General features: G+C 32.6%; 1 protein-coding gene and 1 long non-coding RNA gene across 2 annotated transcripts in view; both read left to right on the top strand.

The window, feature by feature from the left end:
• LOC147070102 (sodium-dependent nutrient amino acid transporter 1-like) overlaps positions 1-530 on the top strand; it is a 45,060-nt gene extending 44,530 nt beyond the window's left edge. Inside the window, exon 13 of the mRNA XM_085950046.1 lies at positions 235-530. Within this exon, the coding sequence (XP_085806172.1) occupies positions 235-396 (162 nt within the window). The 3' untranslated portion in view covers positions 397-530. The remainder of the gene's footprint in view (positions 1-234) is intronic.
• The window catches only part of LOC147070101 (uncharacterized), a 593,776-nt gene extending 581,797 nt beyond the window's left edge, over positions 1-11,979 (top strand). Inside the window, exons 2-3 of the long non-coding RNA XR_015070994.1 lie at positions 11,111-11,253; positions 11,475-11,979. This is a non-coding gene — a long non-coding RNA (uncharacterized LOC147070101). The remainder of the gene's footprint in view (positions 1-11,110; positions 11,254-11,474) is intronic.
• The last annotated feature ends 1,445 nt before the right edge of the window (positions 11,980-13,424 follow it).

The raw sequence follows: 13,424 nt of genomic DNA, 5'->3' as shown, positions 1-13,424 counted from the left end.
ATCCTGTTGAAGATAAGAGGATATTTGATAAAATATGACAATGTCTATATTATAATTATTATTGATGGCAATTCACACACGGTCACAGTGATGGCAAAAATATTAAATCGTTAAAAATAACGATTATACTACGTTTTCAAGCATAGATAATATAAATTATTTATTGTAGTATACAGTGAATAAAAGCGATTGAAATGTTGTTGTGTGTTCTAACAAAACTTTGCTTTTTTCCAGAGAATCGTTGCAGCGTTCGGTCCTAAAGACGCGTGGGGACCTACAGACCCACAGACAAAGCGCGAGTGGCTGGATTTCAATGAAGAGAAGAGAAAAGAGTTAGAGTCTAGGTTACCACGCTCCAAGTTGAGGGAAATCTACGATTGCATGCTGGGCTACTAACACTTGTTGTCGATAATTTTTAATATTATGAACTATACAAAGTGCTGTTCAGTGAACGGTTATTATAAAATAGTATTTATTTAAATTTAAAATGTATCAGCTAAGGTCGGTTTTTATTTTGACCCGCTTAATAAACATACAAAATTGTTGTAAAATATAGCTGCAAAATATGAAACAAGTAGACAGCCACTGGTTAATAATGTTGTTATCAGTATTTTTAGACGATTATATATTAAAATATGAAATATTATTATTTTGTACAATAAAGTCAATATTTTGTAAAAAAGCAGAATGATTGGAGAATCAAAACATAAATTACACGTTGTTTGACTGTTGTGGAGTTAAAATTGAATCTTGACAATTTATCAGCTTTAGTTTTTATTTAATGATAATTTTATACGAAATAATATAATAGTTATGAAAGTGATTTAGTTTATAACAAAATATACTAATTTTGTGTGTGGCCAAAAATAATATTAGCGGAGAAAATTACATATTTAAAAAAATATAGTAAAGTAGGTACCCATGAGACAATTCTGTTACGCCTACAACTGTACTTGAGTTATTTATTTTATAAATCACAAAGTAAATGATTACAATATAATGTTTCACAATAATGTATCGTAGCAAATTTATTGACGAGAATTCCACTGTGTATTGGAAATCAGTGTTAATTAATTGCAATATGTGGTAATGATAATGAAAATCCATTACACTGATTGTTTTGCATTATCCTAAGTTAGGCCGCATTCACATTAGTCAGTGGTATTAATTTTGTGAACATAAAAAATGGGTAGAGATTACAAGATTTCAAAAAATATATTTTTTTTTGTAATTTTGACAATTTTATTATTAATTTTTATTTTAACCAATTCTATCAAAAAAACATTTTTGCTTTCAGTATTAATAATACATATTGTAATCATTTCAAGTTTACAGGTTTATGTACCTTAATAAATAAATATTTTATCCATTATAGACATCTTTGTTAACACCTAAATAAATATACATGAATTATACTTTCTAATATAACACATACTTAATAAATTGATGACTGTGTAATAACTTATGACTTATAAAAACTTCAAATATTATTTTTATAACCGAGATCTGTGTGAATTGAAAAAAACACAGGAAATATAAATTATTAGGTAGGTATTATTTCTTTGGACTTGCTATCTTTTTTAAATTAATCTTTCACACTTACATGTGTTTTTAATATTATAATTATTTATTTGTTACTATATATAAAACTTTATTTTTATAAATTCAAACATTAAAACAGGCATCCTATACTATTCAATGCATTAAATTTATCATCTTTAGATAATACGTAAGTAGTATTTAATTTTTTAATTACTATTAATTTTTTTTAGTAAAAATTTATCAGTATTTATATTTTTAATGTAATTATCACTGTGAGTGCCTTTAAATTATTGTTTTTTTTGATCGAAAATATTTTTTTTGTGAATCTGCCTGATCGAATTTAACGTATACTTACTTAATTCTGTAAAAGATATTTTAAAAATAATTGTCGTATAGTTTTGTACAGAACCGTTTGTTGGAGCATAATAATTTTACCATTTTATAAATGAATTAAAAACTTTGTGATATTTATGTATTGTTTAATTCCCCGATTCAAAAATTATGTACAGCAACAATGATTATATTATTACTATGTAGCAGATTCAAGCCTCGCGTATGGCTTTTTATGTTTATTATGAGCTGTAAAAATCGGTTGCACAATTCCAATTATTTATCATTTGGCAATGAGTGATGAAAACATAAAAAAAAATAAAAAATATTCGAATGTTAAACATTCTTCAAGCAAAATAATAATCGCACCTTCAAGGTAACATGTTTTTTCGCAAGTGGATGAGTCTATAAAAATCTTGAATTAAAAATAGGTATTTTACATTTTTGTTATCTAAATAAGTACGTGTTTAAAAATGAGCATATTTTATTATATTTATTTTATGTAATGTCAATGCTAAATATTTCTATTGAATTTATGAGAAAAATAAGATTTTTTATTCATCTTTTTGAATCAAATAAGTATATAAGTAAACAGATACATACTGTAACTTTACGAAATCAAGTCACCTTTTAATATATAGGGAGAGTATTATAAATCGGGATTAATTTAGATGTACCTATTTGTTTTTACAGAGATTTATCGTTACTAAGTAATGAAACACTTCATGCAATAACAATAATAACATACAGTTATACGAACTAAAATTAATTACGGATATAAGCTAGGACTGCTAGGAGTATGGACAAATATTTCTCATAAACAAAAAAAATACTCGGTTTCGTGGCTATTCTAATTTTTTATTTTCTCCAATAGTGAATATTCCGAGAGAGTTGTAGTAAGTGAATGGCAAAAGTGCAGTAACCAAAAAAGCCAACCTTCAGATACGATTGGATGCCGTCTGTTGGCAGTATTTCAAACCTTGCTTGTAAACATCAACAGGTATATTTTGATCAAATCCAAAATACAGTAAAATACTATTTATATAATTTAAAATTTAATGTCTTTATGTATTACTGTGACGATAGCAGTAGTATTGAGTGTATAATTAATAATAAAAACACTTAATAAATGTTTTGCTATTATTAAAATTTCATTCATTATTTATTTACGTCAGTAAACATTACAAATTTTAAGTTTAACACGTTCACAGCATATGACACATTTTTTTTTACATATAGTTACAGACATTCCGCATTGCGTTGAATGTTGTTCCAGCCATTCCCAATCGGATAACGAGTTCTTTCTACGGTGGTGAGTACCCCCTGATATTTAAAGCTGATATGTTTTCCATCGCTAATCAGGGGAAAATTTGGATCAGGACAGGTGCTGCAAACTAGCTCTTGTACAAAATATCGCCATTTTGTAAAGAGATGAGGCTTGTTTTTCTTATGAGAATCCTCATCATATCAAAAGTCAGGTGATCCAGGGTAAGTCTTGGCCTGGCGAGGTCTCCCTTGTGATATATTCTTGAAGAGTATCTTTTAATTCAATGTATTGATTATTTATCGGTGGATCATTGATAATTACATTCGATCTGCGAGATTTTAGGGTGCAAACAAGACCATTCCAATTAGATACATTGATTCCAATTGAATACTTATACAAAATTGCAAAGACCCAATGTCATCTGCATTACCGTGTGTCTTTACCCGTAACCGTTTCGTCATTTAGCTGATTATTTTCTATATGTTTTATTAGAAAAATGTGAAGAAGCCGTTTGAACAAATACATCTCGCATTGCAATACAAAAAATTAAAATTACTTTAGATGACTTTAGTGTGACCGTTAAATACAAGAATATTGTAATATTCATAAATAATTAAATAAGTTTAGTCAACTTCAATGCAGTTCCAATGGATTTTAATTAAATTGTTTTAGTTTGGAACGCGGAAACTTAATTTAATCCGTTTCAGATTATTTGATTTGTTTTGATTTAATTTTTGAAGCATACCAACAAAAAGTTGGATGGAGACCATATACATATAATATAATACAATATAAACGATGAATACTTATAGTGCAATGAAATTAAGCCGGGTTTTAAAAATATACTGAAATAATTTAAAACATTTTATTACATTAATCATAAGGGATGTTACATCACATTCTCAAATCTGGTAAATTATTCGTATTCGATGAATAATAGATAGAGTTTATTAAATTATTAGTACCTACGTTATAATTAAAATTTGTAGTAATCCGGGTGTCAGTTAGTAACTACATAGTACATACTCATGCCTTGATTTAAAAAAAACACAACAACTGAAAGTATTTCATGTAAAAACTACAAGACAAACATGGACCCCTCCAAACCAACCGCCCCGCATCACACTCGGTCTTAATCTAGCATATCACGAAGACCTTCGTTTAGATGTGAAGGATCAGCAGTTGTTTACGCCTGGGAATGTCCGATACCCAATAATGAGATCGCCACGCCCTCGAACGAGCTTTGAATAAGTTTACTGAAATGCGTAATTTAATAAAAAGTGCCATGGCAGAGAAAGGCACGGAGACTTAACAGAAATAAATGAATTTAATTTATATTTAAAAAAAAAAACTACAAATTAATTTCTTCGTTATTAGAAAGTACGCCCGTAGCTTAATTGGAAAACCTCGTCGTCGTGAATACAGGTTCATATCCCATCGGGCGTCCTATTTTTTCAAAAAAGTTTTTTTCTAGTGGCATTTAATAGTAATATAAGGTTGGTAGGTTCAAATTATAACTCATTGTCGACGAAAGTGTTAGTGAACATATTATTCTTGCATTGGGGTCTTTAACATGTTTAAGTACAGCCCTTATTTAACCACCTTGAGATCGGTACTCTGTTGTACCACACCCGGTAGGGTAAGCCAGTTCTGATTAATTTTATCCTTTATTATAACATAGTATTGATTTACTGGATCATAAAGCAAAATTTATAGGTTTGTCTGATACGCTGTTATCGATTGTAATCGGTCATTTAAGTTTATGATACGAGTGCGGGCAGAAATTGCAGGAAATTTCCGAAACGCAATCGCGAACAGCGACCGCAACATGTTGCAGTGCAATTCTGAAACAGATAGTTCGACTGACCGCAAACATTGTACCATGCGCTGTTGCAGTGAGATGAAATATGATTTTCCATCAGTATTTTCCAATTAGAATTATGAGAAAAATGATAATCTCATTTCTATTGAGGGTCTTTTTGTGTCTATTCCATAATATATATAGTATAATTTTTGAGGAAGTTGCAGAAAATGGGTGAATTATAATCATCATCAGTCAACTCAATACTAGATAAAAGCCTCCCTTAGCTCATTCTCTCTTCGGTGGTTAGACATATGCTGCTACATACATCCATTAAACTTAACGTTGATCAAGCCGGTTTTAGAGGTTTTGTGTGATTATTTAGTGCATTATGTATGGTCGCATTAATATTTGTCCAACGGTTGTCAACTCACCGATTTAAATGTCCAGCCCATTGCCTTTATAATATTGCGTAATCTTATCTCTCTTCTTTTTCATTGGCTTATCTTATAGTAGTGTTACGTTGTGTCCAACATGCACCTTCGCATGCCTGCTAGCACATATTGATTGAACACTTTACACATTAGATACAATGTGAGATCACTTTAGGATGATACTATTTAGGTGTCCAAATAGGGTCCAAGACAATTTTGTCTCGTCATACATACTATCGTAAATTAACATTATGTTGTCAGAGATTAGCGTAGTTGTTGACCTACTCGATTTGAGTGGAATTGATGAGTATCGTCTTTGGTTCAGCAGAGGAGTTTATCAATCAGGAGACTACAGAAACTTCACCAGGCTGATGCAGCAGCTCACAGATAAATAAAAAGTCTAAAGCACCAGAACAAAGATTTATGACAGAAGGGGAAACAGGGAGAAGATATATGAGAATATTGATAGATGGTACTACCGCCTGGTATAATTAATTACTTAATGTGTTGTAAAACATATAGCGGAGGTCCTTCTTATTGAATATAATACGTAGAAAAACAAGCACTCACCAGTTTAAAGTCCAGCACCTCAACACATTCACGTGTTGCTGAAATATATTGTTTTTGTGTTAAATATAAACTTATTAACGTAATGATTTTTAGCTAATTTAGTAGAAAATATGGTTAACTATGTTGTGTTTAAATTTGGGAGCCGTACTGAAAAGCAATATGGTGGTATAACGTTTCATAGTTAAGTTAATATTAATAAAATTGAGGTTCTACTGTGCATTAAAAGCAAAAAACACGGCATCATTTTGCCGATTAATACCCACTCTCTTTATATTATTACTTTGAGATCAGGAGTTATTTAAAAAAAATGTAGAAAATATAATATAAAAAACGATAAAACCTTCTCTACTGAGAAATGTCTATAGTACGATTATAATTTCAGGATAAGATAAATCAAGATGACTATATATTATTTTAAATATAAAATAATGATAAAGACATCGTAAATACGTCATCGTCTAGCTGACAACTTTTCTTTTCCATCTCCCCATCACCAGAGTAGACTAAATGAATAGTATACAGTTTGGCATTCATATTTAATTGTGAATTAATCAAAAATGATTATAATTAATTAAATTTGATTTACCGAAACAAAAGCAGGCAATTCTGAAAATCTCTTTTGCTACAGTTTCAATGCAAGCGCATTGTGCTGGAATCAATTGTTGCCAACTACAATAACAGCTCTATTAATAATTATTAGTATTACTAGCTTCATCACAAGAATTTTTGATAAATTGTAATAAAAACTAATATCGAGAGAGAACATTTAATATTTTTCATATGTGACATATGGAGCATATAAGTACTATCTTATTCAGGCGCACACATAAAAATGGTACCGGGGGAGGTCCATTTTGAAAAAATATCCATAATAATTTATTATTGTTATTTAAGGTGGCGGGAGGGGGGGACGGAGTTAACAAAATCTAGCAAGTGGCACTGACTTCTTCATTCAATCCGTTTTCACGGACACATACCCCATACCCACACACTTCGAACTTTGAGTCTAGCGATGGACAGTTAGATAAATAAGATAAGTAATTGCGACCGTTTGTGTTATCCGCGCAGTCTTGTCTTTAGACGTGCCGCATCCGAATATTATTAGTAGAGCATTGGATGCATCAGATGGTTGGACTCATTCATGAGTTCCATTGATACAGGCTTTGTGTATAGTGGAATGCCGAAAGGAGAAGAGCCAACCCATTCAGAAAACTGTCCGACAGCCAAATTATCCGGGTTGTATTCCTTTCACCTTATTTAAATTTTTTCATTCCTGGGGGGGTCCGGACCCGAAACCCCTCCTTTTGTGTGCGCACCTGATCTTATTAGAGGTAAACAACTGTGAGGTAGAATGCTTGCTAATTTAAAGAATGTTATCAAGTGAAATTTAAATTTAAAAATTGTTTTTCAACAACGTGTACTATACGGAAAATAGATTGAAAATTGTATTCCTGTGTATTTCTATCCCATTCGTGCATTTTTTTACTGATAATTATTATAAGTAGGTTGAATTTATTTAACGAATTCACTTATTATTAATAAACACTAATCTCGTTTCAATATTCGTACGGATTGTGGTTTCCTGAAAATAAATATATGAATGGGCACTATTAATAATTGTAGTCAATGTATTGCAAAGGTGTGTATAGCTCAAATTCCAATTTCTCTATAGGAATTGACTGCAGAATTGATTGAACTAAATTCCCCAATAGATTGATTATAAATTGAATAGAAATTACCGGCCGGGGCTTTTGTGATCACCATTTATTGACTTTCCTTTGAAATTCCATTTGTATTTTGAATAATACAATAAATTATTGTTTTATTAAATATTATCGAAGCGGATTATATTATTTATACCAGTTTATGGAACACATTAGACTTGCGTGAAGAAGGTGTTGAGTTTCATTCATAGGATCGCTGTTCACAGTCTAAAAATGTAGTAATACGATATATTGATTTCTAAATGATTTTTTTATGACGCCGCAAAATCAACGTCAAAAAAGTCTGGTCGTGTTTTCAGTTTAGTGATTGGGGTGAAATCTAGATGCTGGTGGAGGGCGGTTACATAGGATTCATTCTAGGCACTAACCTTTGATGTTGAGATGGCTAGCGCGCCGGAGCTGGTTCAGTGTTCACACATTCACGCACTAGTAAACTGACGGTGGTTTGCACACTCACGGTTGTGTTTTGGGATGAATACTAATGGTAAATTCAGGATGTATGAGAGACGCGATGTTCGCTCAAACCATATCAGATTCAGTGCAACGAAGCTTGAACAGATACGTGATGGATGAGTCATCCTGTGTTGTTAACGCGGTTTCGGTCGTACCGTATTAGATAACGGCGCGATGGAGGTCGGAAGGAGGAAAGGAAATGGGAGGAAAGTTCAGAAGAGCTTTATATGACTAATATGTTCTGAAAATTTAGGAGACTCCCTGTATTCCTTCATGGAAGATGTAGGTATAGATATATTATACATGCTATATCTAAATACACAGTATACCAACAGCGTTTTTTCAAATTAAAATAAGAGTAATTTAATATAACAAAATATTATACTTATGTTTTAAAACGGAATTCCTCGAATTAAATCGTACTTCAATTATTAATTATAGCATTATATCACATGTTTTTTTCATGTGGAACATATTCTATTGCCTGTGTCAGTTTCGCGAAGTCTTTTATATCTTCAAAATAATCCAAAAAACATGGCAAGACAAGACAAAACAAAACGAGTGCCCGTTACTTTGGCGGGAGCTGTTTTCTGGTCTTGCAAAACCGATTGAAAAGTTACTACGTCATTTTCTTTGACGGTTTCACAAAGATGTGATCATAGCGAGATGCATCTACCCTTTGAGATGTTGCTTTGTGCTATCTAGAACACACTGTGAAACAAAGAGATGATCGATGAATTTAAAACAAGGTATATTGAGCGTGTACAATGTATGTAGACATTAGCCGATATCACAATAAACCAATACATTTGATATGTACCTACTTTCACATTATATTCCATTACAGTATAGTTTTTATTTTAAGCATGACTGACAAAGTTTAATGTGCACTATTTATGTCGAATCTTAACAGTCTATCTCTACCCCTAGCCACTGCATGGCACGTGATTAACATTTTTTTCCGAATGAAACAGCTGAGTGCACTAAATGTCTAAAACACCAGTGTCTATTATAAACTTTTCTGAGAAGCGCACAAAATATAATTATTTTGTTTTCTTGTTGCCAACTCCATGAAACAACAAGGCTTTCCAGAGAATCATACCATTAATTTATATCGTGACTGGAAAACTATATCGTTTTCCTCGTAGATCGTTTCACATCATAGGTTTGAGTCTAGGGTGGATAAAAAAACATTGTTATTATACCTATAAAAAAATTGGCCACAATGTATTTTTAGAAGTGTGCCCTCTTCAATCCTCATAAAGAAGTTTTTACAAATCGAAAAGATGGTGTGGTATTTGTCTGTCGCTAGAGGCGCTATACGCATTTTTTCGTCCATCTACGAAAAATATAGGTTTGATTTATGTCTCGTAATTCATATCATAGGCTTACGTTAATAGGGGTTATCAAATGGGGAAAGAATAGTGTGTTTTGGCGCTTAACTCCTTATTCACAAATCGGATATGTGAAGTATCATTAGTTTAGGGTTTATTTTTTATTAATTCAGACGTGGGTCCGGACCACCCCAGGAACGAAAAAAATACAAAATATTTACCTAGGTGAATGGAATAATATTTATTCTTCTTCCTCGGGTCCTCCTAACAGAGGATCGTGACGTAGATAATTTGGCTGTCGAAAGGCTTTTTCAAAGGGTTGGTCCCATTCTACACGGCATTCTACAGCTCGTCAGTGGAAGAACCGTGGCACTCATGAATTGGTGAAATTGTCTGGAGCATCTAATGTTTACTTTAATATTCTGACTCAGTATGTCTAAAAGACAAAACAGTGCGGACAACACAAACGGACACTAACAATCCTGATAATTATAACCGTTAGTGACAAAGCACACTGCGAGTGGACGTCGATGCGTGCGTTTTATAATCTCCTAAAAGGAGCACAATTTTATTCCACATTGTTATATAATTATAATTAAATTTCTATACTGAATCCTTGGTAAAGGTCAGGAGGTAATTAAATAAACAATTTAATTTTTAGTGCTCAATCAAAAATTTTCTTTTGGTAAGTACTAGTTTTATTAGTTATGACTCCATCCTTTAATATATAAAAAAACAAATTAGTTGAGAACGATCAACTTCAGTAAAATGTTCTTACGGGACTTTTAATCTATCTAATATTATATAAAAATTAATATTTGTGTGTTTGTGTGTTTGTTTGTTCGTATTTAATGCGCAGCCATACCGTTCATCCGATTGCGATAAAACTTCGAAGAGTATAGGCTATACTAATATATAAAAATGAATGTCTGTCTGTCTGTATGTCTGTCTGTCTGTGTATCTGTCCCGCATGCGTTCCTATACCATTCATCCGATTACAATGAAATTTTGGTAAGTGGTTGTATGCACACCCATGAAGGTTTCTGAATTAGAAAAATTATCATCTTCTTCTTCTTCTTCATTCTATCTTTTTTTATTCGTATGGTCCGTATACCATTCATCCGATTGCAATGAAACCTTCGTCAGTTGTTGTGGTAACACCCGCAATGGTTTTTGAATTAGTACAACCACCTTCTTCTTCTTCTTCTTCTATTCTATATTCTTCTATTCGTATGCGTTCCTATTCCATTCATCCGATTGCAATAAAATTTTCGTCAGTAATTGTGCCAACACCCGCGAAGGTTTCTGAATTAGTACAACCATCTTCTTCTTCTTCTTCTTCTTCTTCTTCTTCTTCATTCTATCTTCTTTTATTCGTATGGTCCCTATACCATTCATCCGATTGCGATGAAACCTTTGTCAGTTGTTGTGGTAACACCCGCAATGGTTTTTGAATTAGTACAACTATCTTCTTCTTCTTCTATTCGTATGCGTTTCTATTCCATTCATCCGATTGCAATAAAGTTTTCGTCAGTAATTGTGCCAACACCCGCGAAGGTTTCTGAATTAGTACAACCATCTTCTTCTTCTATTCTATCTTCTATTCGTATGCGTTCCTATACCATTCATCCGATTGCAATGAAATTTTGATCAAGTGTTGTGCTCACGCCGCAAAGGTTTCTGAATTGTTACAACTATTTTCTTTTTCTTCTGTTTGTATGCGTTCTTATACCATTCATCCGATGCGATGAAATTTTGAACAGTTATTGTGAGCACGCCCGCGAAGAGTTCTGAATTAGTACAACCATCTTCTTCTTCTTCTATTCGTATGCGTTCCTATACCATTCATCCGATTGCAATGAAATTTTGATCAAGTGTTGTGCTCACGCCGCAAAGGTTTCTGAATTGTTACAACTATTTTCTTTTTCTTCTGTTTGTATGCGTTCTTATACCATTCATCCGATGCGATGAAATTTTGAACAGTTATTGTGAGCACGCCCGCGAAGAGTTCTGAATTAGTACAACCATCTTCTTCTTCTTCTATTCGTATGCGTTCCTATACCATTCATCCGATTGCAATGGAAATTTGATTATGTGTTGTGTTCACGCCCGCAAAGGTTTCTGAATTGATACAACCATTTTCATCTTCTTTTTCTTCTATTCTATCTTCTTCTATTCGTATGCGTTCTTATACCATTCATCCAATTGCGATGAAATTTTGACCAGTTGTTGTGCGCAAGCCCGCAAAGGTTTCTGAATTAGTACAACCATCTTCTTCTTCTTCTATTCGTATGCGTTCCTATACCATTGATCCGATTGCAATGAAACTTTGGTGAGTTGTCGTGCGCACGCCTGCGAAGGTTTCTGAATTAGTACAACCATCATCTTCTTCTTCTATTCGAATGCCTACCTACACCATTCATCCGATTGCAATGAAACTTTGGTGAGTTGTCGTGCGTATGCCCACAAAGATTTCTGAATTAGAAAATCATCTTCTACTTCTATTCGTATGCGTTCCTATACCATTCATCCGATTGCAATGACATTTTGATCAAGTGTTGTGCCCTTGCCTGCAAAGGTTTCTGAATTAGTACAACCATCTTTTTCTTCTTCTATTTGTATGCGTTCTTATGCCATTCATCCGATTGTGATGAAATTTTGACCAGTTGTTGTGCGCACGCCCGCGAAGGTTTTTGAATTAGTACAACCATCTTCTTCTTCTTCTATTCGTATGCGTTCCTATACCATTAATCCGATTGCAATGAAACTTTGGTGAGTTGTCATGCGCATGCCCACGAAGATTTCTGAATTAGAAAATCATCTTCTTCTACTATTCGTATGCGTTCCTATACCATTAATCCGATTGCGATGAAACTTTCGTCAGTTGTGTGCGCACACCTACGAAGGTTTCTAAATTATTATTATATAACATACAAAGTTTGTAGTTTGTTTGTCCCATCCAATTTTGATTTTTTTTTACTATTACTAATAACATTAATAACGTTTTCATATTTTGGATTCGATTTTAATTTAGTGTTCTTATGTTTGACCTTTACTCCTATTAGAATTATTTTCATATTGCCATATTGTATTACACAGATATTTTAATAATAAAAAAAATAATTACCTCTTATTATTTTTCAAATATCTAAGATAAATATAACCACGAAGCGACCCTGTGCGAAGCCGGGTACTTCAGCTAGTATTATATAAAAAAATGTTTATATTTCGTTAGTTTTGTGACGCCATATTTTCTACAATCTTCCTATCACAAATAATCATATTATATCAGACACCCTTTTGGGCGAGTTGTTATATGGACGGGGGCTAACATTACAAATGAATGTAGCTTGAACCCAAATATACACGATATTAGAAAAAATATATAATATAATTTTCTAGTAAATTTCGTTGTTTTCCTACAGCATTAGAAATAGATTATTCCAGAGTTTTTGCTTCTACGGAACAATGAATTAAGCAAATAAATCACATAATCCGCAACGCACCATGATATAGCTACGTTTGGTTCGTGGATACTTACTAAATAGCATAATCCAACACGAGGAAAATAATAAATGCTTGTATTTATTGAGGGTATTTTTATTCATATAGAAAGATTTGATATTAAAAGAAAACTTATTCGGTAGGTATGTCTTCTCGTTTTCTTGCTTTTCACTGTTGTGAATCATGAGGTTTTTTAAAATGTCTAATGCCGCGTTCTCACGTGTTGATTTTTGTTGCTCAACTTTGCGTAGAATCGGTAGTCGCAACCAAGATGGCGTCTGCTGACTTTGTTAGTACGTTAATGCTCACTTTAATTTTTTTTGATGAAGACCCCACACTTAATTCAGAATCTAAAACAATCTTAGGTTCTTCTCAACTATATATTGGTCAGTCATTATATCATCCGCAGTTTATTCGGCTCCAAATTCGCAGTTTGAAGGAATATAGAAGTATTCCCACTTCTTG

This window comes from Rhyacophila brunnea, unplaced genomic scaffold (assembly GCF_057557595.1).
Source record: "Rhyacophila brunnea isolate RB1 unplaced genomic scaffold, BYU_Rbru_1.0 scaffold_22, whole genome shotgun sequence".
Lineage (NCBI taxonomy): Eukaryota > Metazoa > Arthropoda > Insecta > Trichoptera > Rhyacophilidae > Rhyacophila > Rhyacophila brunnea.
The sequence above is the reverse complement of the archived record's forward strand: the minus strand, read 5'-3'. Positions and strand labels throughout refer to the sequence as shown.